This window comes from Octodon degus, unplaced genomic scaffold (genome assembly GCF_000260255.1).
Source record: "Octodon degus isolate 3935 unplaced genomic scaffold, OctDeg1.0 scaffold00107, whole genome shotgun sequence".
In the NCBI taxonomy this organism is placed as follows: Eukaryota; Metazoa; Chordata; class Mammalia; order Rodentia; family Octodontidae; genus Octodon; species Octodon degus.
This window is the reverse complement of record NW_004524683.1, coordinates 1,112,195-1,140,074: the sequence shown is the minus strand read 5'-3', so window position 1 is coordinate 1,140,074 and position 27,880 is coordinate 1,112,195. Positions and strand designations below refer to the sequence as shown.

General features: G+C 40.6%; 1 protein-coding gene and 1 pseudogene across 2 annotated transcripts in view; one reads left to right on the top strand and one right to left on the bottom strand.

The window, feature by feature from the left end:
- Positions 1-1,187, bottom strand: part of LOC105743212 — a 3,180-nt pseudogene extending 1,993 nt beyond the window's left edge.
- Positions 1-27,880, top strand: part of Zyg11b (zyg-11 family member B, cell cycle regulator) — a 102,204-nt gene that overhangs the window by 48,497 nt on the left and 25,827 nt on the right. For both annotated transcript variants that reach the window (XM_004639109.2, XM_023724233.1), the window contains exons 3-8: positions 1,346-2,100; positions 8,172-8,312; positions 12,157-12,333; positions 14,153-14,217; positions 22,487-22,586; positions 23,013-23,063. In XM_004639109.2, coding sequence (XP_004639166.1) covers positions 1,346-2,100; positions 8,172-8,312; positions 12,157-12,333; positions 14,153-14,217; positions 22,487-22,586; positions 23,013-23,063 — 1,289 coding nt within the window. The remainder of the gene's footprint in view (positions 1-1,345; positions 2,101-8,171; positions 8,313-12,156; positions 12,334-14,152; positions 14,218-22,486; positions 22,587-23,012; positions 23,064-27,880) is intronic.

Below are 27,880 nucleotides of genomic sequence, written 5' to 3'. Positions count from 1 at the left end.
CTCTCTCCCTTTCTCCCTCTCCCTCTCCCCCTCTCTCTTTTCCTCTCTTGCTCTCCCTCTCCCTCTCTCTCCCTCTCCTTCTCTCCTCCCTCTCCCTCTCCCTCTCTCTCTCTCTCTTTCCCTCTCTCCCTTTCCCTCTCCCTCTCGCTCTCCTTTGTGGTACTGAGAATTGAACTCAGGACCTGTGCTTGCCAGGCAGGCACTTATTCCTGCTGAGCTATTTCCCTGGCCCCAAGGTACATCTCTTAGGAACTTCTTAGAGTTTACTGTGTCTACTGTACTTATATTCATTTGAAAGAGGGCTGTATCTCCTAGGTCCCTTTAATAGGTTTTAGATCTGGCTAATGGTTTAATAATGAGTTATAAGCACAATGTATATGCTGAATATAATATGTATTTGTTTACATAGCAATGTGTTGTAGTGAACTTAAAGTACAGGCTAGAAATGCATTGGTAGCAAATATAGAAAGGTAGAAAGTACCTTAACACAAAGTTTAAATCTTACTCAGGATACAAAACTCTGTAAATCTATTGCCAGTTCTGATTCACAGTCATCTAGACTAATAGAGTTTCCACTTTCATAAAGTTATCCTCTCTAGAGCTTGAAGATTCCCCATATACCATAGCAGGAGAAGATAGCATGGACCTAGCTCTTGGGAGGCTAAACAGGTGGATCTCTCTACAAGTCTGATCTAGTAGTGAGACCCTGAACACCCTGTAGACCCTTCCATCAAATACAAAAAAAAAAAAAAAAAAAAGGTAGCATGGAAAATGATGCCTTGACTCCCAGGTGCTTCCCCCACAGCCCATGGTGAGAACGGGCACACATCTCTGTCAAACTCCAAGGAGAACTGGCACGTAGAGCTGTCTGTGTGTCTGGTAAGATAAGGAAAGCCAAATGCTAGTGGAGTTCAGTATGGGCTACTACAGTCCTGATTCTGCCTCTTGTTAGCTCGGTGATCTTGAAGAGCCACTTTGCAAGCCTCAGCTTATTTGCTTATAAATTGTGGTAATAGTAATATCCTCATTTTACTGAATTACAGCTATCAGTTGAGATACAGTTGCATGGGAACACATTGGAAATACAGAATATGGTGGATATTTGAGTTATCTTTTAGTTTTTTTTTTTAAATAAAATAAACTACTTTAATTTTCATGATTTTTACCTGTTTTAGTAGTACAAACATTGGAGCAAAACAAGTAGGATTTCAGTAAGAGTACCAGAGGAACCAATGATGGGAACTCCGACCAGAGCAGGGAAAACCTTAGGAAGTCTTTGAAGTAGAGCTGGCTGTGTGATTTTTAATTATTTCTTGAAGTAAAAGTCCTGCTTGTGTCTTCCCAGGTCTACTGAATGATGGAACTGTGGGTATTTTTAGAGGCAACCAGATGCGCTTAAAGCGAGCTTGCATTCGCAAAGCGAAGATCTCTGCTGTTGCTTTCCGGAAAGCCTTCTGCCACCACAAGTTAGTGGAACTCGATGCCACAGGCGTGAATGCTGACATCACCATCACAGACATTATCAGCGGGCTTGGCAGCAACAAGTGGATCCAGCAGAACCTCCAGTGCTTGGTGCTGAACTCCCTGACTCTGTCCCTGGAGGATCCCTATGAGCGGTGCTTCAGCCGGCTTTCCGGCCTTCGAGCTCTCAGCATCACCAACGTTCTCTTCTACAATGAAGACCTGGCTGAAGTTGCCTCACTGCCGAGGTTGGAGAGCCTCGATATCTCCAACACCTCGATCACGGACATCACTGCTCTGCTAGCCTGCAGAGACCGACTCAAGTCGCTAACCATGCACCACTTGAAGTGTTTAAAAATGACAACTACCCAGATCCTGGACGTTGTTCGGGAACTCAGACATCTGAATCATCTTGATATCTCAGATGATAAACAGTTTACATCAGACATAGCTCTTCGCTTACTAGAACAAAAGGACATCTTACCCAACCTTGTCTCTCTGGATGTTTCTGGGAGAAAGCATGTGACAGATAAAGCTGTTGAAGCCTTTATACAACAACGACCCAGCATGCAGTTTGTAGGTTTGCTGGCCACTGATGCTGGTTACTCTGAATTCCTCACAGGCGAAGGACACTTGAAGGTTAGACTTTAAAATGTGTTATTTTGGGGCCGGCCAGATAGCTTAGCAGACTAAAGTGCCTGCTTTGGCAGGTGCAGGGACCGGGATTCAGTCCCTGGTGTGCTGTGCCGGTCCCACCCCCAGAGCACACCGAGATGGCAACTGAGACCTGGCAAGGTGGCACATGCCTGTAATCCCAGCACTTGGGAGGCTGAAAGCAGGAGGATCACTACAAGTCCAATCTGTATAGACCCTGTAGACCTTGAACTAAAAAATACATTTAAAAAAAGTGTTATTTTGGTCATAAGTGTGGTGGCCCATACCTGTAATCCTAGCACTTGGGAAGCTGAGGCAGGAGGTTTGCTACAATTTCAAGGCTATCAAGCTATATAGTGAGACCCTGTCTCAAAAACAAGAACAAAACAAAAGAAAAAAAAGCAAAACACTGTATTATTTTGTCAGGTTGACCAAAGTCTTAAGACCTAGAGTCTATTAGGATGAATGTTTAGTATTTGGGATGTGTTCACAAGGCAGGGAATTGTATAAGGCAGTGACAGTCAACCTTTTAGAGCTTTCAGGGATATAAATAGCCTGCTGTAACGTGTGCCGTAAGTTCACCACCATTGGTATGGGGAAAGGCTTGCTTTCAGAGTCAGAGTCCTAGGTAAAAGCCAGGTTTTCCTCACTCCAAGCAAGCTCTGATATAATTTAATTGTGAGTTTCTGTTCCTTATTTATGAAACAGATACTATTTCTACCTTGTGAATGCTTTGGAAGTTTAATAATTATAAAGTACAACGAGTAGATCTGGGATGAACAGTGTCTTATGGTACCATTTAGATATTTTAACCCACTTAAACATATCACTTCTAATAAATCACTTGTATGAAACTAAGGACATTCCTTGTTGAATTGAGTATCTAATGAGAGATCAAGTTCTCAGAGGGAATCTTCATAGCAGAAATGGTAAAAATTTTCTTAAGGCTTTGTGCTTAATGGCTTAAATTTAGTTTACATGGACGTCAGTTGGACTTCATACACTTTTGGATTCAAAGATGAAAAAAAACAGGATTTACCTTCTAAGAAGACTAGTCTAATGGGCATGGTGGTGATATGATCACCACAGGAGTACCGAGGGTATAGATTTGTTACAGATTGGTGCTTATTTACAGTTACTTACCTATAATCTAAACTTACAGTCTAAAAATCTAGAAAGTACTAAATGTGGAAATGTTTAGCAGAGAAATCTGACTTAATTAAGGCTTCTCTTTAGGATAGATGAATGAGTGAAGATCCTAAGGGTGGGTAGTTTGACAAGGCTTTTATGTACAGAGAATAATATGTGCAAAAGCCTGTGTGGTAGGTAAGGAGCTTGAACCCTGGCATAGGTATTTTTATTTTTATTTTTTTAAATTTACTTATTTGTTTGAGTCAGAGTCTCACTATGTAGTTCAGGCTACTTGTGAAATCACTGTGTAGCCAAGGCTGGCCTTGAACTTGTGCTCCTCCTGCCTCAGCTTCTCAAATGCTGGGATAATAGGTGTGTGCCATTGCATCCCTGTCATGAGTAATTTTAGAAATTCCCTAGGTAAGTGTAATAATGAACCAAGGTGAAGAATCATTGTTGAAAATAACTTTTTTTAGGGGCTGGGGAGATAGCTCAGTAGAATAAACGTTTCCCTGGCAAGCTCAAGTGCCTGAGTTCAATCCCCAGTTCAAAAAAAAAAAAAGGTCTGCAAGATAGCTCAGTGGACTAAGTGCCTGCTTAGGCAAGCACAGGGACTGGAGTTTGATTCCCAGCATAGCACATGCTGAGCTGGGCTCTATCCCCCCAGGGTGCGCTGAGCAAACCACCAAGTCCACGCGTGGTAGTGCATGCTTGTAATCCTAGTGCTGGGAAAGCTGAAAACAGGAGGATCACTGAGTCCAAGCTATATAGTGAGGCCCTGCATCAAATACAAAAAGAAAAAAAAAAATCACATTCATCATAGGGAATTAGTACACCTATATGTGACAGAGCTTGAATTTTTTCTTTTTCCATTCCCTTGCCTTCTTCACCTCCTTATTTGCACAAGCTTTGCTTCTTTTTTTTAGTTTTTTTTCTTTTCCTTTCTTCCTCATCTTGTTTCTCTAGTTCCTCTTCCCATTTGAACATTTCCTTCCTATTTCACAATAGCTCTATGTTATGTGTTTGCTTTGTATCTTGTTTGTTTTGTCTTTAAAATACAAAAATGAGAACATACAGAGACTTTTTAAAATCAAGTGCTATTGATTGAAGATACTTATAGTTGGAGGTGCTAGATTGCTTGATTTGAAGATTTAGCACTAGATATGTCTTCGTCACTAAATAAAATATCTAGTGGGCTGGCCAGATAGCTCAGCAGATTAAAGTGCCTGGTGGGCAGATGCAGGGCCTGGGATTTGACCCTTGGCATGCTGTACCAGCCCTGCACTGAGACAGCGATTGAGACTGGGGGTGGTGGCACTTGCCTATAATCCCAGCGCTTGGGAGGCTGAAAAACAGGAGGATCACTATGAGTCTGATCTGTGTACTGAGACTCTGTAGACCCTGTACTAAAAAATAAAAAATACATAGGGGGAAAAAATAAATAAAAAATACATAGGGGAAAAATTTAAAAATACATAGGGGAAAAAAATCTAGCTAATGACAATAGAGTATGCAACATTTCAGTAACAAAAAATTATTAAATTTTATATTTAAAGGTAACTTGAAGCTGTATTGCATATAAAGGATTTATAAAGTTATTGGAATACTAGTAAATTGAAGTCTGAGATGACATTGATTTTTTCTCTGTTATAGATTTTTTCTTTTTTAATTTTTTAATAGATTGCAAATTGAAAATAAATTATTTACAAACATAAATGAATATAACAATAAAAACTGTCCAAAATAAAAATGAAGAAAGAATTTACAGATCAGTCATATGTTATAGATTTCTTTATTCACATTTCAGTATCTTTCCAAATCTGTAAAGAAGTTCAAGGTGATTCAGAGAACTGAACAAATTGAAAACATTATTACTCAGTAATTGCTTATATATGTGAACATGTAATCAGAATCAATTTGTATTTATGTATATTATACATAAATAGAAACTTAAATGAAAAAAAAAAAAAGAGGGCTGGAAGTACAGCTCAGCAAACTAAGTGCTTGCTTAGGTAAGCGCAGGGGCCAGGGTTTGATCCCTGGCACTGCATGCTGTGCTGGCCCTGCCCCTGGGCGCGCTGAGCCAGCGATGGAGTCCAGATGTGGTGGCGCATGCCTGTAATCCCAGCATGAGGGATGCAGAAAACAGGAGGATCACTACGAGCCCGAGCAGCATAGTGAGACCCTGCACCCAAAAAAGCAAAAACAAAAACAAAAAAATGCCCTGGGTGCACTGAGACAGTGACTGAGATGGGGCATAGTGCCGCATACCTATAATCCCAGCACTTGGGAGGCTGAAAACAGGAGGATCATTCTGAGTCCAATCTGTGTAGTGAGACCCTGTAGACCCTGTACTAAATACATTTAAAAAAATAAAAAGTAAACTTCAAGAGCATTTAGTTAGAGCTAGGGAGGGTGGTCAATGCCTATAATCCTGGTAGTTAGGAGCCTGAGGCAGGAAGATTGCCATGAGTTTGAGAACAGCCTGAACTACATAGAGTTGAGGGAAAGACAATATGAAGTGAGACCCTAACTGAAAAAGAGAGAGAGAGAGAGAGAGAGAGAGAGAGAGAGAGAGAGAGAGAGAAAAGAGAAGCAGCATTGTGTAAAGATACTTACATTTTTATTTCTACAATCTTTAAAAATTATTCCTGTATGTGTCTCGTGTCATTTGTTAAACAATAGTACTGTGGTCTAGTTCATTTTGGAGCTAGACTTTTGTGGAATATCCTTGCAGTGTCAGCCATGATACATCCTCTCATTTCCTCAGAGCTTTAGTTTCCCATATGAATATTTTATATTCACACAAAACCTGGGTAACTGAATTTAAGTATTTGATCATTTTTGTGTTTCTCCATATAATGGTATTACTAGAAAAGACTAACTCTCACTCCTCATGGAGAGTAGATCTCTGAATGATACTTTTTGATGCATATTGTTACCCTTTTTACCAAGATTCAAAGGTCATAAATAGTACTAAGGCAAACATGCTTAAAACCATCGTTTGGGCCTTTGTCTGTCCCTCAGGCCTGTGCCCTGTTCTAGGCATCACTCCTTCCTTCACAAAGTGACCTTGGCCTAACGTTAGTAACAATCATGTCCTTGCACTTCTGTAAAGTTTCATGACCCATATGTTTATCGTAAGACACTTTGGTTAATATTGTCTGTTTTAAAATTTTCAATATGTCTTTCAGTTCCTCCCTCATCCCTTTCTTTTCCTTAAAACATGTCTGTTGAAGAATCAAATCCTTTGGACATGTAGCATTTTCCTCAGATTGGACCTTATTGCTTGTGTATGTTTGTGACACATATTTCTCTGTGTTTCCTGCAAATTGCTAACTGGATTTGGAGGTTTAATGAGGTGTTTAATACCTATGGCAGGGTCCTTATTTTATTTTATTAGCAGGGTCATTAAGTGTTGTGCTCTTTTGTTAGAGGTGTACATAATTTGGAAGTTTTTTTCCCCCTGTGGTATTAGCAGTTATTGGTGCTCAGTACCTAGATCTATTAAGTTATTGGGGATTATAGTGACATTTTCATTATTTCATTTTCACTTACTAATTGGATTAAAGAGCCACTTCCTATTATTGCCATTTGGTTGTCTGATGGTGTCTGAGCTACATTTTAAGGATAACTATATTCATATGTCTAATGGAAAACTCATTAGACTTAATTTTGAACAGAACCTCTTAGGGAGTTGGATAAATCTGGAAAAATTAATAATTTGATGAATACTTAGTGCTTACTCTGAACTAAGCATAATTTTAGCTGTAAGATAAATGCGTGAATGGGTTAGTCCACTGGAGAGACCAGCCTTAGCACAGTGGCTCAGGGAAGGCTTTGATAATAAGAGTTTAACTTGAGTTAGGGTAAGTTAGAATTAGTTAAATAAGTAGAGAATGGAAGGTTTCAATGAGAGTAAACATTATATATAATTGCCTTTTGCTGGGAATGAGCTTAGCTTATTGAAAAGTAGGTGGGGAAAGGCCACTATAGCTATAACATTGTGAACTACGGGAAAAGGATTGCCTTAAAAGGCAGATAGGAAGACCGTATCTCAAAATAAAAAGCTGAAATGGCTAGGAATGTGGCTCAGTGCCAAGGCCTTGTGTTCAGTCCCCAGTACTGCTAAATAAAGGAAGAAAAAGGCAGATGGGAAACGGGATGTTGTGGCTTGTGTCTGTGATCCAACTGTTTCATGGGATGAGACAGGGAGGATTGCAGGTTCAAGGCCCACCTAGACAATTTATTTAGTAAGCCTCTGTTCAAAAAAGATGGGGGATAGGGGGCAGACAAAGCTTAATGGCATGGTAAAGTCTTAGAAATAGTATTAAATGTGTTGAGATTTGTTTTAGGTTCAGTATAGAAAGTTTTACCTCTAGGCTTATATGCTAGATTCTGAGCCTATCTAACTGCCCTAGTGCACCCATTCTGATTGGGTTAAAAGTAATATTTCCTATTTATTACAAGTCTTCCATAACTATCCTGGGTGCCATCTTTGTAGATGATGTTTAGACAAAGTTAGAGGGTTGAAAAGAATTCTGGGGGGCCTGCCCCTTAGCTCAGTTTTTTTTTTTTTTTTTTGTTTTGTTTTTTAAAGAATTATTTATTTATTTATTCATTCATTTTGTGTGTGTGGCCAGCTCAGCCCACCAGGGGGCGGGGCTGGCTGGCATGTGGTGCTGGGGGATTGAACCGCGGTCCCTGTGTTTTGCTTAGCTTAGCTTGTTCTAAGTAGGTGCTTTAGACCACTGAGCCATCTCACCAGCCCCAGCTCAGTTCTTTTAAGTGGCTGCTTCAACAAAGCAGTCAGGCTCAGGTTGCTGTGGTTCGATCCCCACAACTCAAGCCAGCCAAACATGCCCGGAAGGCATTTGGAGCAAAAAAAAGAATTCTGGAAGTTAATATTTTGGCTGTGTTCAAAGGTATCTGGAGAAGCCAATGAGACGCAGATTGCAGAAGCCCTGAAGCGGTACAGTGAGCGGGCCTTTTTTGTCCGAGAAGCTCTGTTTCACCTTTTCAGCCTGACTCATGTGATGGAGAAAACAAAGCCAGAAATTTTAAAGGTAAGAATAAGAAACTAGTCATTAAAACTTTGAACTGGTCTCCTGGTAGATGATAATGACGTAAGAAAATTTGCTAGATGGGAATATAGCTTAGCGGCACAGTGCCTGTCCTGTCCGGCAAGTGTGAGCTCATGAGTTTGATTTCAGATGGAAAAAAAAAAAAAAAGGTTTGCATTTAGTCTTTGATTTTCGTTTATAAAGTTAAGTGACAATCTGTGATGTCAGTTATTAGCTTAAATGACAGAGGACTGTTACATAGTTTTTGAGATTCTTTTTTTGGTACTGGGAATTGAACTCAGGACCTTGTGCTTGCCAGGTAAGCACTGTGCTACTGAGCTATATCACTGGCCTGAGATATTAAACTAATTTCATTAAACAATATTAATGCTTCCTAGTACTTAATTACCTAAAATAAGTGATCATCGAGGTATTTTATCACCAGCTATAGTAGAAAATGCAAGTTTAATTGGAATCCATACATTGTAGTATATGTTAATCCTGTATTGCTTTACACTTAGGACTCTTTGTAGAAATAGAGTATTAGAATTATATAATGTACTTTTCCATGCCACGTATGAACTTTCTATACATTTGTAAATGATCAGTGTTATTTTCCATTTAGCCAAAACCATTTTTTGAAGGACAAGAAAAGGTATTCTTAATTTTGTTGATTGTGGGGTCCGGGAGATGGCTCAGTAGAATAACTGCTTCCCTGGCAAGCACAAGGGCCTGAGTTCAATCCCTGGTTCTGAAAAAAAAACAAACATTGTTGATTGCTTAGGGCAATATTTATCAACATGTGGTCTATTAACCCCTAGAATATTGCTTATTTTAAAAGCATATTTAGTATTATGGACTACTGAACTCTTTTAGAATATTTTGCTGAGTTTACACACCTATAATATTTATTTATTTTAAATTTTATTTATTTATTTATTTGTGTGTTTGTGTGTGTGTGTGTGTGTGTGACCAGCTCAGCCCACCAGGGGGCGGGGCTGGCTGGCATGTGGTGCTGGGGGATTGAACCGTGGTCCCTGTGCTTTGCTAAGCTTGTTCTAAGTAGGTGCTTTAGACCACTGAGCCATCTCACCAGCCCAACCTATAATATTTAAATGATGGAACTTAACAAAAAAAGGGGATACAGATGAATGTCCATATTGTATCTGTGTATTCAAAGTGGTTACCATAGATACATAGTTACATTCTCTTAATGAAAAGAGGGATTTGTTCTAATGGTGTTTGTAAATAGGATATCAAGTCTGCATCTTGTACAGCAATTAACCACTAGGAAGAATGTATGCAATGTGTTAATTATTGAAACTGTCCTACCAATTTGGTTTGAAACTGTCTCATTGCTATTTGTTTCTCAATAAATTTATGGGGAAAAAAAGCATATTTAGGATAGGCATGGTGGCTTATGCCTGTCATCCCAGCACTTGGGAGGCTGAGGTAGGAGGATCACTGAGTTTGAGACCAGCCTGGGCTACAGTGTGAGCTCAAGACCAGCCTGAACTGAATATCGAGATCCTGTCTCTAAATAAATAAACAGACAAATAAACAAATAAATAAATGCAAGCATATATGCCACTTTGATCCCAGCTACTCAAGAAGCTAAAGCAGGGGCCAGGGAGATAGCTCAGTCCTGGCAAGCATAAGGGCCTGAGTTCAATCCCCAGTTCCACCAAAAGAAAAAAAAAAGAGAGAGAAGCTGAGGCAGTATGTCTTAGTTACTTTCTGTTGTGGGATACAATACCCAACACCTACAAGCTAAAGGAGGTGCAGTTTATCTTGGCACACAATTTGTAGAAGTTTCAGTCCATAGTTGGGTAGCTTCAAGTCAGGATAGCATGTCAGAGGGGCATTGCAGGAGAAACAGTTCATGGTGGAGCATGCAAGAAGGAAAGCGAGATAGATATAGGAGAAAGAGACCCACACCTACCGTGATCCACCACTTCCCACCAGGCTCTCCCTCCCACTGTCATGCCCAGCTGCAAACTCACTAATAGACTCATCCAGTCACCTCCCAGAAGCCCACCTACGGGCATGTGAGGTTTTGGGGGACATTTCAGATATAAACCATAATATGGGAGTATCACAAGTTTGAGTGTAACCTGGACCACTTAGACCCTATCAATATATAAATAGATAAATAAAATAAGTCTAGGGATGGAATGTAGGTAAGTGTGCAGCTGTGCTGGCACTCCCCCCAAAAAAATTGTGAGCCCCACTTGGGGGACAGGAATCTGCATTTGAATAAGCTCCTAAGATAGTAGATAAGCTCTTTTGCATGCTGCATTTTGGGACAAGTGAGTATGGGACTATATTATATTTAATACTTTATTTAGCAGGCACAACAGTCTGAAGAGAGATTTCATCTTCTGTTGTACAGATTGTGAAGCTGAGTATCTGTAGTTAGGTAACAATAAGTCAGCAGCAGAGCCAGAACTGACTTGATTTCTTAAGTATCTTACATTTTGAGAATGGGCTGCTTGGGTGGAGCCAGTAAATACCTATTCTCCCTCTCTGTGTACCAGAGAGTATTGGTAAGTGCATTGTTTTGGGATGGTAGGGTAAGGTTGGTTTCTGTGAACTGAAATGATAAAGGACTGGATCTATAGCCCTCATTTGCAGTATCTTCATTCAGAGAATGATTTGGAAAGAAAACAGGTAACTGAGAAAGTGGTTAAGATTAAAAGAGAATTTGTTGGGGCTGGGGAGATGGCTCAGTGGAATAAGCACTTCCCTGGCAAGTACAAGGGCCTGAATTCAATCCCCGGTTCCGCAAAAAAAAAAAAAAAAAAAAAAAAAGAGAGAGAGACGTTGTTGTGTTTTTTCTTTTTAAGCTTGAAGAAAAACTGTTTATTTTGTATGCTGATATGAATGACCCAGTACAGGATAAAAAACTTGTAGGAGTTCAAGGAGAGATCAGTGGATGCCCTGGAATAGTCAAGAAGAGAATGAGCATATACAAGGAGGGCTCAGGCCTGCAGATGTAGCTCTGTGGCAGAGCAGCACTTGCCTAGCATCCCCAAGGGGTTCTGTGTTCAGTCCCAGCCCTGTATGAGGAGGGAAGCTCCAGAGAGGAGCCCAGGAAAGCTCATTTATCGGGAGTCCCAAAGGGGCATTGAATGGCCATCTGGGTGCTGCTAAGGGGCTGGTAGTGAGGATTGGAAGTGATTCTTCGTTCATTTCACTTTCTTAGTGTTATTAAAAGTAAGTTCCTTAGTAGATAATGAAAAATAGTAAGGATTTGGGGTGAATAAGAAAGAAACAAAGGGGAGGCCATAAGGGGAATGAATTTTATAGCACTCTAACTTCAGCCGTGTTCTCAAGGAAAGGAAGATTGGGAATTGAAAGTGAAATTTGCCACTGGTTTACCCTGTTCAAGTCAGTGAACATTTATGATTCACCACATTCCACGTAAAGGCACTCTACCAGGTCTTAGGAATACAAAAATGACCATGTGCAGAAAAGATTCATTCATTCATTTTGTTTATTTGTAACTGCTAATGTGTTAGACTCCTTCTACATGAGGATGGAAGAATTACTTGAGACATTTAAAAAATTATAATAGATTAGAACTGGACATGGTGGTGCACTCCTGTAGTCTCAGCATTCAGGAGGCTGAGGCAAAATGACTGCTGAAAGTTCAAGTCCATCCTGGACTGCATAATGAGACCCTGTCTTTAAAAAAAAAAAAAAAATCAATTCTATGAAGATGGGCTGTGGTCCAGGGGATGTGGCTCAGTGGCACAGCACCTGCCTGGCAAGTGCAAGGTCTTGATTTTGATTTCTGGTATCAAAAAAAATGTGTGGTATTTATGGGATAATTTCTTTTTTCCAGCTTGTGGTTACTGGAATGAGAAACCACCCTATGAATTTACCAGTGCAACTGGCTGCAAGCGCCTGTGTATTTAACCTAACGAAGCAGGATCTTGCTGCAGGGATGCCTGTCCGACTGCTGGCTGATGTGACCCATTTGCTGCTCAAAGCTATGGAACATTTTCCCAATCACCAGCAGGTAAGCACACGTGAATACTTATGCAAGTACCCTCAGGAACGGGGCTGTGGCAGCACATGTCTGTAGTGCCAGCACTTGGGAGACTGAGGCAAGAGGATGTTTGGATCCTCTTAAGGCCAGCCTGTACTACATAGCAAGACCCCTCTCAAAAACAGATGTCTTTCTAGGTTTTATTTTTACCAGTTTCTTACTTCCATACAGTTAAGGTTAATAGTCTAAAGCTGAGCTGATTGTGGTAGTGCATGCCTGTCATCCGTGCATCCTGAGAGACTGAGGCGGGATTGAAAATTTGAGCACAACCTGGACAATTTAGCAAGCCCCTGTCTCAAAGCAAGCAAACAAGAAACCAAAAAATCCGCCCCCCCCCCGAAACTATGGATGTAGTTCAGTATGAAGGCACTGGCTGTAACAATCTCCAGTACTGAAAAAAACATTGTATACACATTGAAGTTTGAGGGATAAGGATATAAAGGGTGTAGCTCAGTGGAAAAGCATGTGTGAAGGCTGTGGGTTTGATCCCCAATGCTGTCCCTACCCCCAAAAGAACAGCTTGAGCATTTTTAGTGCAAAAATCCAAAATCAGAAGTACTTTGAAAAGGAAAAGCTTTGACACCTGATTCTCAAACGCTTTTGGATTTTGAGCTTTTCAGATTAGAGATGCTAAATTGAAAAAGTCTGTGCACATGTTCCAAAATCTGAAAAATGCTGACATCTGAACTATTTTTGAACAGGCATTTTGGATAGAAGCTATTCAGCTTTAATGGTGGGAGCACAGGAAAGCATTGAGAACAGCTGAGAACTAAGAAATCTTCCTTAGAGATGCAGTATCTGCCTTGAGGTGGATTGTAAAGGAAAATTAGTTCCATATAAAGGAGGAGGAATGGGCTTTCCACAGAGACTAGTTAGGATAGCATCATTTGCTATTTTATTTCTATGGATCTGGTACAAATAATTATTTGGGGCTGGCCAAATAGCGGATTAAAGCACCAACAAGTAGGCTCAGGGGCCAGAGGTTCAATCTCAGGGCCTGCTGTGCCAGCCCTGCCCCTGGGACACGCTGAGATGCCAATTGAGATTAGGTGTGGTGGTGCACACCTGTAATCCCAGCTCCTGGGAGGCTGTAAACAGGCAGATCACTATGAGTCCAATCTAGTAGTGAGCCCCGGAACACCCTGTAGACCCTTCCCTAAAATACAAAAAATATATAAATAAATAAATTTTAAAAACCAAATAATTATTTGGGGAAAGAAATGAGGTGAAAGGCGGCATAGGAGTCAAGGTACCTGCTTACCTATCCATCTGCCAAATAACTGTATTTCAGGTGAGGTAAGTAGAACACCAACCATTAACCTGTTCTGTCATCTTGGCTCTCTGGAGTGAATATGAAACTTCTGTGAAATGCTCTTAATTAAGTACCCTTCATGAATGTCTTTGGGATTTAGTACTTTGTCGAGGACTTGAACTCAGATCCTGAGCTATATCCCCAGCCCTAGTACTGTTTTTCTCTCTGCCATTCCTTCTACTATATAATCTCCGCTCATCTTCCATGAAGCAAATAGAATATTGATTTTTATTTTTCTCTTCTTTGACTAGCTTTTTTTTTTTTGGTCTTTTTGAAACAGGTTTTAAAGCAGGCTAACTAAAATTCTTTGATGCTGGGTTATTAGGCAGTGGATGTATTCAGTAGTAGAACACTTACCTAAAGCCTTCAGTTTGATTCTCTGAGTAGGAAAAACAAAAAATAAACAGACAAAAAAAAAAAAACAAAAACAAAAACCAGTGATATTTTATCCAGATTTTCCCACTTCCTTTTCTTTAGTTACAGAAGAATTGCCTCCTTTCACTTTGCAGTGACCGGATCCTTCAAGATGTTCCATTCAACAGGCAAGTAGTTGCTCTAAAACTTAAAACTTTAGAAATCTGTCTCAGGTCACTTCTTACCAGTTAAAGTATCTTTGATTGACTGGGCAGAGTGGTGCATGTCTGTAATCTCAACACATAGGAGACTGAGGCAAGAAGGTCACTCCAAGTTCCAGTCCAGCCTGACGTACATGGTGAAACCCTGTTTTAAAAGAATAAACAAGTAAAATACAACAAAACAAAGACTCAGATGTCCTTGTGTAAAATTGCTATTTATTTGTTTATTTTTGTCTATTTGAGACAGGGTCTCATGATGCAGTTCAAGCTGGCCTTGAGCTCACATTGTAGCCCAGGCTGGTCTTGAACTTGCAACAGTCCTCCTGCCTCAACCTCCCAGAGTGCTGGGATCACAAGCATGTGCCATCACACCCAGTTCAAGATTGCTTTAAAGGATACTATATCTATTTTGTCAGATTTAGTGCTTTGGCTTTCTTGATACCTGGTTGACCTGTTTTCATATCTCTTTGTTTGAGAACATGTATTGGTAATAGAAGTGTGGACCCTGGGCTGTGAGTCAGTCGACCCAAAGGGTCATCATGCCATTTGGGCCCCTTGCCTTGGCCTCAGTTGCCACAGCCATGGTTGGTCCATCTCGGTGAACTCTTCTGCTATTGGAGTCTGAAGAACAATCATACAGTGAGAGCACTGGAGCCTGAAATGGGAAGGAAGTGAGGCTGAGCAGTACTTACTACCTGTGTATACAGAAAGAACTTCATGGCCCAGGAAAATGTGGCCCTGAATATATAGGAAGACCTTGGGGCCCCAGGGCAGCAGCAGGACTGAGGTGGAGAGGAGACCAGGGAGAAGACGACTATGTTCCAGCCCTGCTTCCATCAGAACAGGGGAAAGTCCTAGGTTACCTCTTGGCCTTTGTCTGCAGTTGCCAGAAATCCTTGAAAACTTGGCACAAATGGATAGGAGAGGAATTCATCCTGCTCATGGATTGACACTGGTGATGGGGTATGAAACTTTAGCAAGGTTGAGTTCTACTCTCATGAAGTGCGTTAAATTCTGTATACTGTACTATGTAGTAGGGGCTGGGGATTTGGCTCAGTGGTAGAATGCTTGCCTAGCAAGCTGGAAGCCCTGGGTTCGGTCCTTGGCACCAAAAACAAAAAATAAACCTCTCCTAAAAAAGTTCAACCAAAAAAAATACAGTAAAATCAAAAAAAGACCAAAAACAAACAAGGCAACTGTACTATATAGTAGATCCCTTTGCTTTTTGAAGAGCGGCATATCTAGCTTCTTTGTACAAGCTTTATTTTTTTTACCTCATATTTCTTAGAAACATAATGAGTATATGTTATCTGTTGGCCTTTTGGCTCGAGCAACATATACTGTATGTCAGTGTTAAATTTTTCTATCTTAGATTTGGGAGGGAGTGAAAGAAAACAGTTCTTTGAAAAAGTGACTAAATAAATTTTTTCCCTTGCATATTTCTTGAAGGCTTTACTTATGGAAAAGTGCTAAACCGTTGTTTGTGACTTGTAGGAAATAGCAGCCATCCTTGAAAAAGGACCAGAACAGTGAATACTCCGTAAGAGTATTGTTGCTTTGGTCGTACTTAATGTATCTTAATCTAAATTACTAGATAGTAGGACTCAAGAATTATGTTATTACTTGGGATAGTGAAAATCATTTAAAAGTAAAGACTCTGTATTATCCCCATTCAAAAGATGAAAAAAACTGCCAAGCATTGGGCCATACTCCAGTACTTCCGATATTCAGGAAGCTGAGACAGAAGGCTCATGATCATGAGTTCAAGGCTGGCCTGGGCTACATATTGAGACCCTTTCTTGAAAAACCAAAAACAGAATGGAGTTATGTAGAGATTCAGTGTCTTGTTCATGACTTTATATCTAATAATGGGGAGGCTAGAATATTTTTAGATTTAGTGTTTCTTTGTAGCATACCTCTTATTGCTATCATTATTTGATAATGAATTATGAAAGAAACTTAAGTGAAGGTTAAAGGAGGTCATATAGCTATTTGATTAAGTATACAGGGCTTTGTTTAAGGGATGTTTGGGAACTATAAAGATGATATATGGGCTGGTGAGATGGCTCAGTGGTCTAAAGCACCTACTTAGAACAGCTTAGCAAAGCACAGGGACCGCGGTTCAATCCCCCAGCACCACATGCCAGCCAGCCCCGCCCCCTGGTGGGCTGAGCTGGCCACACACACACACACACACACACACACAAATAAATAAAATTAAAAAAAAAAAAAGATGATATGTTAGCTGGATGTGGTGGCACATGCCTGTAATCCCATTCCTCAGGAGAGTGAGGCAGGAGGACCACTTTATGTTTGAGGCCAGCCTGCGCTATGTAATGAAATATGTAGGAAGACCTTGTCTTAACAAGCTAAAATAAAAAGTGTGGTGGTGCATTTCAGCACTTGGGAGACTGAGGCAGGAGGATCACTGTGACTTCAAGGCTAGTCTGAGCTACATAAGGCCAGCACTACATATGAGACCCTGTCTCAAAATAAAAACCAAAATAAAAAAGTGATATATTTCTTCATTTTACTCTTTTAAAATATAGCTCAGCAGATTAAGTGCCTGTTTAGGCAAGCACAGAGACCAGGGTTTAATCCCCTAGCATCACATGCTGCACATGCACTGCCCCCAGGCTCACTGAGAAGCCTGGGTGTGGTAGCGCAGGCCTGTAATCCCAGTAAAGGGGAGGCTGAAAATAGGAGGATCACTACAAGTCTGAGCTATGTAGTGAGACCCTGTACCAAATACATAAAATATATTTAATAATGGAATTTTGAAAAGAAAATTTGTTCTTCATGATGTCTGAAAAGTATATTTCTCAAGCAGCAACATTATGAGATTTTGTTGGGTAACAATACATTGCTGTCTGATGTGGCTAAAGATTGAGCTGTTCCATTTAGTATTTAAAATAAATATCTTGGGCCGGGGAGATGGCTCAGTGGAATAAGTGCTTCCCTGGCAAGCGCAAGGACCTGAGTTCAATCACCAGTTCTGTAAATAAATAAATAAATAAATAAATAAAATATCTGAATAAAAACACAACTATTTATTTCTCATGCAGCTTGATTTTATTTTATATACATCAAGCCTCTGTGTTGATCATGGCAATGAAGTAAAAGTGGGAAAGACATACTTGTTCTCCTACAGAACATTGTAATTCAGCCCAGGGGTAGGCAGACATTTTCTCAAAGGGCCAGATTATGAATGTTTTAGAATTGGCCATGGGGCCTGTGTTGCAACTACTTAACTCATTGCAACTAATAAGCAGCTGTAGATGATATGTAAACAAGTGAGTGTAGATGTCCCATTGAAGCTTTACAAAACAGGCAACTGGCCCCTGGACTATAGTTTTTCTGCCTCCGATCTAAGGAATGTGCTGTCTTAGTCACTTTTCTCATTGCTGAGACAAAATACCCAACACACCAAGTTAAATGATGAAAGATTTATTTCCACTTACAGTGTATAGACTATAGTTCAGTCTATAGTCAGCTGGCTCCACAGCAAGGTGATGTGGCAGAGGAGACATAGTCCATAGCCAGGAGAAGGCAGAAAAGCAGCAAGCAATACAGTAGCAGTAGCAAAAGGCAACAGTGACCCTCTCTTGGCTCCTTACATCCCATCCCAGCTACCCATCCTTAGGGAGAGCAGTGCTCAGACCTCAAGTGAGGCACTCTTAATCCTAAAATCACACCATGAATCAATTGCAACATCACATCCCTGATCCTAGCATCCCACACTCTAGATCTGGCTACCTCTGAAAAGCCTGCCTATGACTGCATGAGGCTTTGAAGGACATGTAGATACACAGCATGCAGTGTGCTAGAACCAAGCATTTTTGTGGTCAGAGGCTGTGATTGCTTTATCTTATGGTCTCTAACGTATAGGTGGGAGCGTAGTGGATGGGTGCATGAATGGCTGAATGAATATAACATGAGATGGAATTTTTCATGCAAGAGAGATTGACAGAATGCATCAGGCCTCTAAGGAAGGAAAGAAGGTTTCATCTGACTAATCATTAAAGACTTCGTATTAGCAGTGGCACTTGAGATAGTAACGAGCATGTGTGAAGCACTTTCTGTTAGTGCCAGCCCCCGTGCTAAAGTGTTTGAAATGTGCTTATTCAGTCTTTACCACAATCCAGTGAAATTGTTATTCTTACATTCTTCATCTTACAGGTGAGGAAACAGAGGCACAGGCACAAAAAGGCTCAGTAACTTGCTCAAGGTAATAAGATAATCAATAGCAGAGTCTAGATTTAAGTTCAGATTGATTTCAGAGCCTCTTTCTTTCTTTCTTTCTTTCTTTCTTTCTTTCTTTCTTTCTTTCTTTCTTTCTTTCTTTCTGCTTCTTCTTCCTTTTTTTTTTTTTTTTCTTTTTTTTAAAGACAGGATCTTGGTAAATTGCCCAGGCTAGCCTTGAGCCTGGGATCCTCTTACTCAGCATCTGAGTATTTGGGGCTATAGGTGTGAGCCACTGTGCCCAGCTTCAGAGTCTCTGATTTTTACATTCATACTGTATTGTTTTGAAAAGAAGAGCTGATTGAGTGGCATGTTCTGGAATTGCATGAAGAGTCAGAAGAAATCAATAATAGTAATAGTAGTAAAAATTAGCTTTTATTGGTTGAGTATGGTAGTACACACATGTAATTCCAGCTATTTGGGAGGTTGAGGCAGGAAGATTGTAAATTTGAGGCCTGCCTGGGCAAAGTTAGCAAGACCCTATCTCAAAATTTAAAAAAATTAAAGAGGCTGGAGATATAGCTTAGTACTCCCTGGGTTCAATGCCTAACCTTTATCAAGAATTTATTATGTGCCAACTTCTGTTTGGGGTCATTATCTTTTTCTTCTTTTTCTTGTGGTCCTGGGGTTGAATTCAGAGCCTTTACCAGGCAAGAGTTCTGCCACTGAGCTATACCTCAGCCCAGGTGACACCATGTAACCCTCAAGATAACCCCAGAATAGGCTTTTGTTACTGTTCTAGAGATTAAAAATATGGAGGTCCAGAGAGATGGAGGAACTTGCCAGGAACCTAAAGTTAGTAAATGGTAGAGCTGGTATTTGAATCCAAGTGGATTCCAAAGCATATGATGTTATTTGTGACCTGACTGCATAGATGGGTAAGATAAAATAGTTTCTTTCTGTTATTATTAATAGTAAGTAGAACTAGAAATCAAAGCCTGTCTTCAAAATCTGAACCTTAATTACCAGGCTGTATTACTGAATCGTTGTGTGGGATTATTGAATACTTGTGTGGGATTAATGAGCAATTTACCTCACAGTAAACCTGGGCTAGTAAGAAAAATAGGAGGTTTGAAAGTATCAGTCCATGCTAGAGTCTTAGAAGTGAGTATAGAAGTGGCATTAATCCTAAACTCTGACATGTTTATTACTAATATGCAGGCACAAATCAAAGGGAAAGGCAATGGAGACGGGGAAGCCCATTGGGACTCTACTATACAAAATGCTAGGGATGTAGCATTTCTGGACGCTAAATTTGTCCAGGTTGGCCTCAAAATTTTAGTCCTCTTTCCTCAGCCTACCAAGTAGCTGGAGTTACATGTGTGTACTACCATATTCAGCTGATAAAAGTTAATTTTTATTATTATGACTATCATTGACTTCTATGACTCTAGGGATGTAGTTAAGTAAGAGCGCTTATCTAGCATGCCAGGGACCCTGGATTCAATCGTGAACAGGGGGCAGTGTGAGAGAGTTAATGCCAATAATAGACCCAATCAGAAATGGCTTTAGGAGGTGTGCATAGTGGTTTGTGCCTATAATCCTAGCATTCTGGGAGGCTGAAGCAGGAAGATCATAAGTTTGACTCCAAGCTAGACAATTTAACAGGACCTTGTCTCAAATTTTATTTATTTTTATGTACATTATTTGGTACAGGGTCTCACTTTGCAGCTCAGACTCGTAGGGATCCTCCTGTTTTCAGCCTCCCCAGCTCTGGGATTGCAGGCGTGTGTCACCATGCTTGGTCTCGGTGGCTGACTCAGCACACCCGGAGGCAGGGCCAGCAGGGCATGTGGTGCCAGGACTCGAACCCCAGTCCCGGCACTTGCAGGTGCTTAGTCTGCTGAGGTACCTTAGGCCCTCAAAAAAAAAAATTTTTTTTTTAAGGGATTTGGGGATGTCAGTAAGTGCAAAGGGCCTGGAATCAATTTTTAGTGCAGTTACACATACACACGTGTGTGCAGATGTATGCATGCCTTAGGAATAACAACAACAAAGCACGCCTTCGGAATAACAAGAAATGCCCTTAGAAATACAAAGGTGGTATAACCATTCAGCCAGCATGTAGTAAGCCCTGTTTATGCGCCAGTCACTGTATTGAATACTTAGCATGAAAGATGAATTCCCTCCCTCAAGGGCCCTTTACCAACGGAGTCAGGCATGTCTTCCTGTGACCACAGATTTCGGACACAGGTAAAAACAAAGCATAAGAAGCAGTGATAGAGGCTGGTGAGATGGCTTAGTGGTCTAAAGCACCTACTTAGAGCAAGCTAAGCTAAGCAAAGCACAGGGACCGCGGTTCAATCCCCCAGCACCACATGCCAGCCAGCCCCGCCCCCTGGTGGGCTGAGCTGGCCACACACACACAAAATAAATAAATAAATAATTAAAAAAAAAAAAAAAGAAATAAGAAATTAAAAAAAAAAAAAAGAAGCAGTGATAAACTTGTGAAGGAAAGTTTCTCAAAGAAAATACTATTTGAGTGGAATCTTGAATTAGCATGAATCTGTGGACAGTTCTAGGAAATAGCTCAGTGGCATAAGTGCCTGCCTGGCAAGTACAAGGTCCTGAGTTCAATCCCTGGTACAAAAAAATTTTAAAAATCAGATCCTTGGACAAGGTAATGTTTTGATTTCTGTCCCACATTCAGTGCTTTGGCAAACTTGGCTCCATCTTCAAAATATACCCAGAATGACATTTCACGTCCCTTTCTACCACTTGAACTAGACTAAAAATGATTGCTCTTGTGAATTATTGTATTCAGTAATTTTGACCAGCTCATCTGCTTCTGTCCTTGCCCTCCTGAAGCTTATTTTGAACACAGCTGATAAAGAGTGATCCACTAAAAACATCAGCCAGAGCCCATCAGGTGGTGCTACATACTTGTAATTCCAGCCACTGAGCAGGAGGACTGCAAGTTCCTGGGCATCCTGGACAATTTAACGAGACCCCATATTAAAATAAAATTTAAAAAAGGACAGGGGATATAGTTCTGTGGTAGAGCATTAGCCTAACGTGCACAGAACTAGGCCCCAAGACTGGGTGTGGTGCCACATGCCTGTGATCCCAGTGGGCATGAAGGGCTGTATCAGGAGATCACTGTGAGTTCAAGGCTAGCCTGGACCACATAGTGACACAGTCTCTGAACCAAGAAAACACTAGGATTCACTACTACCCCTCACCAAAAGAAAGGTCCAGTGTTGACTTTCTTAGCTGTCCTAAAAAAACTTTTCACATTTCATATCTCCCCTTTCTCTTATCTCTCTTCTCTAGAATACTGTAATCTGCATGAGAAGTAGGGTTTTTTGTTTTTTGTTTTTCCCTGCTGTCTGTACCACTAGGGACTAGCTAAGGTCTTATGTTCAATCTCCAGTACCATGGAGAAGGGGGAAGAGGGGCAGATGGGGTGTGTGTGTGTGGAGAGAGAGAGAGAGAGAGAGAGAGAGAGAGAGAGAGAGAGAGAGAGCGCAAGAGCAAGAGAGTAAGAAAACAAGAGCCAGCCAAGCAGCTCAGCAGATTAAAGCCCCTGCAAACATGTGCAGGGGCCAGGGTTGGATCCTCAGGCCTGCCATACAGCCTCATCCCCGGGGTGCGCTGAGCCAGCGATTGAGACTGGGTGTGGTGGCACCCGCCTGTAATCCCAGCTCTTGGGAGGCTGTAAACAGGCAGATCAGTATGAGTCTGATCTAGTAGGAGACCCTGGACATGCTGTAGACCCTTCCCTAAAATACAAAATAATAGAGAGAGAGAGAGAGAATTTTAGAGGATGAAATATCAGGCTTCACCATATTTTCCAAACTACCATATTTCTCTATAAAATGTCAGAAGTAAGGTATCATCTATAAACCATTGTTACTGTTATTTGCTATTAATTAAGAGGAGTTTGCCCTTTTCTTCTTACCTACTTAATTTAAAGCATCAATTACTAGCTAGAGCTTTGAAACTGTGCCTTGGCCTCCAGAATTAACTCATGAAACCCTCTGTGTGTTTTTAGGTTTGAAGCAGCCAAACTTGTCATGCAGTGGCTCTGCAACCACGAAGATCAAAACATGCAAAGAATGGCGGTTGCTATCATTTCCATCCTGGCTGCCAAGGTACTGGAACTTTTGTTACATAATTATTTACAAGCAGTTGTTTCCCATTACAGCTCCTATTTTCTGGGGCTGGGAGTGGTGGTGCATGCCTGTCAGCCCAGCACTCTGGAGGCTGAGGCAGAAAGATTACCACAAGTTTGAGGCCAGCCTGTGTTACATAGTGAGTTCAAGGATAACCTGAACCACATAGGAAGACCCTTTGTCAAAAACCTCCATCAAAATAAAAACAATTACTATTTACCCTGCACTCTGTGGGCCGGAAAAATCAGCAAGGGTATCAGCTAGCCTGAGTCAAGCTGATTAAATATTGAAGAATTTCATGTTGACCATATGTTTTAGTCTGCCGTTGGAGTCTGTTACAGCAAATGACATGAGCTCACACTTATTGGTTCATGGATATTTACTTGGTCTTATGCTTGCTTCCAGCTATCTACAGAACAAACTGCACAGCTTGGAGCTGAGCTCTTCATTGTCAGGGTAAGTTCGAATCTCCCCTCTGTAGGCCACTAGATAAGTATTTTTATTGTTTGCAGTCATTAGTGTATATTTTCTAGATCTATCTATCTTCTATTGTAGATGTATATAAATTTCCTTCTTCTTTCATTTTTCTTTTTTTTTAAACATGTTAAGATTTGTATTTTTTTGTTTTATTTTTTGAGATGCAGTCCCACTGTTTTAGGCTGGCCTCAAACTTGTGGTGGTCCTCCTGCCAAAGTGCTGGGATTACAGGTGTGTGCCACTGGGCCTACCCCACCCTTTTGTTTTGTATTGCTGAGATTCAGGGTGTTGCATATGCTAGGCAAGTACTACCACTGAGCTAAAACCTTACCCCTACTTTGTTTTTTTAGACAGGTTCTCACTGTGTAGCCATGTTGGCCTTGAACTCATGGTGCTCCTCCTGCCTCAGATTCCCAAATGCTGGGATTAGAAGTGTACACCACCATGCCTGGCATCTATATTTTTAGAAGTCTTTTTTTTTTTTCTTTTTTGATACTTCTAAATGGATATATTTGATATTAACAATGGATCTTTTGGCCCACAAAGTTGAGAAGTGCAAGCATTTGCAGGTGGAGCTTTTAGTTTGAAGGAAAGGAATTTCAGCTTGAGGAGAAAAGATACTAAAGGGGGAAGAACACTGACTGAAAGAAATGCTGCGGCCCTTTAACAGATTACAGGGCAAGTATTTGTGGGCCTGCTGGTGATCATTATCTCAGTTGGATTCCATGGAGGGGGTGCAGTAAAAGCAGACTGCCTGAGGGGCAGCCTCAGTGTGTATCACCTGCCAGGGATGATCTGCCTTCAGAGGCTGCTCTTCTGGGACTGAGGTGATTACAGGCCAAGCCAGGGACTGGCAGCTCCAGGCATTGCTCCAGGGAGCCTGCAGTGGAATGTTGTAAAAGCTGACAATGCAGTGTCCATAAAATCTGGAAAAATGCCTTAGTTTTACATTGGAGTTCCCAGTCTTGAAGGGGTTTGAGCTGGCTTTGGGGTTAAGGTCTAGGTTTTTTTCTCCTTTCCACACACCCTTTGCACGTGTATGTGAGCACACACACACACACACACACAATTACCAATAGGTTTCTGATAGGTACTCTGCACAGCAGAGGAACAGGCAGAAGGAAGGAGGGAAAGGGGCTTTATTTTCTTTGAGGACCTGGAAGAGAATGTGGGGAAGGATGAGGAATTCTCTCTCCACTGGAACAGAGGGCCACTGAGGCTGTTATGGCCTTTTGCCACGGGTGGAGTTTGGAGGGGATGGTTTTATTTTGTTTGTTTGTTTTGTATTTTAGAGAAGGGTCTATAAGGTTTTCAGAGTCTCACTACTAGATTACACTCATAGTGATCTGCCTGTTTACAGCCTCCCAAGAGCTGGGATTACAGACACAAGCACCAGCACGTCTAGTCTCGTGCCCCAGGTGGGGGAGGGGGGACAGGGCTGGCACAGCAGGCCCAGGGGATTAACTTGGACCCCTGTGCCTGCTTGCAGGCACTTTAATCAGCTGAGCTATTTGGCCGAGGAGGGGATGTTTAGATATACCTGAGGAAGCTGATTGAGGATCTTCCCTGAGGTGGCTAGAAGGGTGGAAGTAAATTATGTCCTGGGCTAAGTTGGAGAAGAAGGGGGAGGTGGTCTTGGGAAGATGGGCTTTTGTTTTAAGGCAACAGCCATATTAGATGACCACCATAATGATTTTAACAATTCATACTAGGGCCAGAACCTATCAGTATCTATTATTGACCCTCCTTACCCACTGTTAAAAGTTATAGATTTTTATACACAGATTTTATAACCCTTATAGTGTATTTGTTTTTTTTTGCCAAATCCTCAAACAAGAACATAATATTCCCCAAAAGTATAACTAAATATTCCCCCCACATTTTTTCTACTTTTTTTTGGTAATTCTTTTATTTTTCTTTTATTCATTTGAATTCTTCCAAAATTTATTCCTCTTACTGAAATTGTTTCTTTTTTTAAATTTTGATAATTCTTTTCTTTTATTTTTTTCCCGTAATTTTATTGATAAACAAATAGCAATGAGACAGTTACAAATCAAATCAGTAGGACAGTTTCAATAATTAACACACTGCATACATTCTTCCTAGTGGTTAATTGCTGTACAAGATGTGGACTTGATATCCTATTTACAAACACCATTAGAACAAATCATTCTATTCATTAAGACAATATAACTATGTATCTATCCAAACCACTTTGAATACACAGATACAATTGTCTGTATACCCTTTTATTTGTTAAGTTCCGTTATTTGAATATTAAAGGTATGTAAACTCAGCAAAATATTCTAAAAAGAGTCCAGTAGCCCATAAGTATTGGGTCTTCCGCTTGACTGGCAATGTCAGAAATTGTTGACCTGAGTCCCCCACAGCTCAGCATAACAGCATGGCTTTACTTCTTATATTTCGTTTTTATACTTTTCTGCTGGATGGCCAAGACCAAGGTAAAGCAGGACCTATGCAGCAAGAGTTGTAGCTTTTGGGTCTGATAAGGTCAGTGAAATCCCCTCAGGATTTATCCCGAGATTTTTCTACTTTTTCATAGAGTGACAATTGTAATATTTTACGTCTAAGTCAGTACTACCTATTTTCAATCCCCCCATGTAAAACTTAAATCCTGAAATCCTTAACAAAATACACTTTCCATTCTAGGAGCATTACTTAAGATTTTTCCCCTTAAGTTAATGTAGCTTATTATAAAGCAAGACACTGAAAATGCCAGGATGAGTTTCCTACTCCATAAACACAAAGGTTTGTTCCTGGCTTTTTTAAAATATTAGTTGTTAGCAAAATTATTCATGCAGGACTCCTCATACCAGTGAGAATGCCCTCAAATGATTAGATTTAAAGGGGTGGATATCAAGTGCACTTCTAGTAGCCCATGATAACTTAACCACACCCTCCATGGAAAATAGCAGTAATTACAATTAAGCCATAAACAAAAGTTTGACTGAGTTATGCAACAAAATTAGGGTTGGTAAATTTCATGCTAGCACCCCAGTCATACAATTAATCCAAATTAATAAATTTTGTCATAACGTAAAGAGTGTTAGAAAGAGTCTAAAAAGATGAAATTTTACCCAAATGGTAAAAAACTCTAGATAAAATATAGAACGGGGCTGGTGAGATGGCTCAGTGGTCTAAAGCACCTACTTAGAACAAGCTTAGCAAAGCACAGGGACCGCGGTTCAATCCCCCAGCACCACATGCCAGCCAGCCCCGCCCCCTGGTGGGCTGAGCTGGCCACACACACACACACACAAATAAATAAATTAAAAAAAAAATATATATAGAACAGTAAACAAAAGTAATCTTAGCACGTATGAATACACAAAAACTAAGGCTCCAACTGGGATTAGATAGCCCACTTATGCTTAGCCATAATTTTTTTTTTTTTTTTACAGTACAGGGGATCAAACTTGAGACTTTGTGCTTGCTTGCCAGGCAGGTGCTCTTGCTGCTGAGCCATCTCCCTGGTGAAACATCGATATTTTTCAACAAAAATTTTCTCCAGAGAACTACTAACAATAGCTTAAAACCCAAAGGATTTGGCAGTGCTTTATATCCACTTAGAGGAACCTGTTCTGTAATTGATAACCCCGATAAACCTTACCACTTCTTGCTAATTCAGCCTATATACCGCCATCTTCAGCAAACCCTAATAAGGAAAAAAAGTAAGCACAAATATACTCATAAAAACGTTAGGTCAAGGTGTAGCTAATGAAGTGGTAAGAAATGGGCTTCATTTTCTCTACAAGAATCTCATCAACAGTAATCTTTAAAGATTTAAGGAAGATTCTTTTTTTTTTTTTCGGAACCGTGGATTGAACTCAGGCCCTTGCGCTTGCCAGGGAAGCGCTTATTCCACTGAGCCATTTCCCCAGCCCCTTCAGGAAGATTTAGTAGCAAATTGAGAACAGAGAGCTTAATTGAAGTAGATCATGAAGCATGCACACACTGCCCATCCTCCTCCTCCTCCTCAAACATTTACTTAAATTTTACTTACATATTAAAGTTAATACAAGAGGAGACTGATAGGTTCTGGCTCTAGTATGAATTGCTAAAATCATTATGGTGGTCATCTAATACGGCTAATGCCCTTAAACAAAAGGCCATCTTCCCAAGACCACCTCCCCGCTTCTTCTTCAGTTCAGCCCAGGATACAGTTTCCTTCCACCCTTCCCACTGCCTCAGGGAAGACCCCAATCAGCTCCCTCAGGTATATCTAAACATCCCTTCCAAATTCCACCCCTGGCAAAGGCTTTTATAAAAGCCTCTTCCTCCCTTTGTTCCAATGGAGAGAATTCCCATCTTCCCCAAATTTTCTCTGGGTCCTCAAAGAAAATAAAGCCCCTTTCCCTTTCTCCTTCTGCTTTTTTCTCTGCTGTGCTATGCACCTGAAAAAAACAAAACAAAACAAAACAAAAAAACCCTATCAGAGACAAGTGGTAACAAAATAAGGATACTGGAAAGTGTTTGGGCAAAATATAGCTTAATTTAAAGTACTGGGTTTATACCAGGAAGGTATCTGACATACTGACCACTTTAAACTAATTCTAGCCTAAAATACACAATTACCCAAAATTTATAAAGCAAAACATTTATACTTTAAAAAGTATAGGAGATTGACTGGAATTGCATTAAATCTGTATAGCAGTTAAAAAACAAACAAACAAACAAAAAAAGTGTAGGAGAAGGGGCCAGGGAGATGGCTCAGTAGAATAAGCACTTGCCTGGCAAGTGCAAGGGCCTGAGTTCAATTCCCTGTTCTGCCAAAA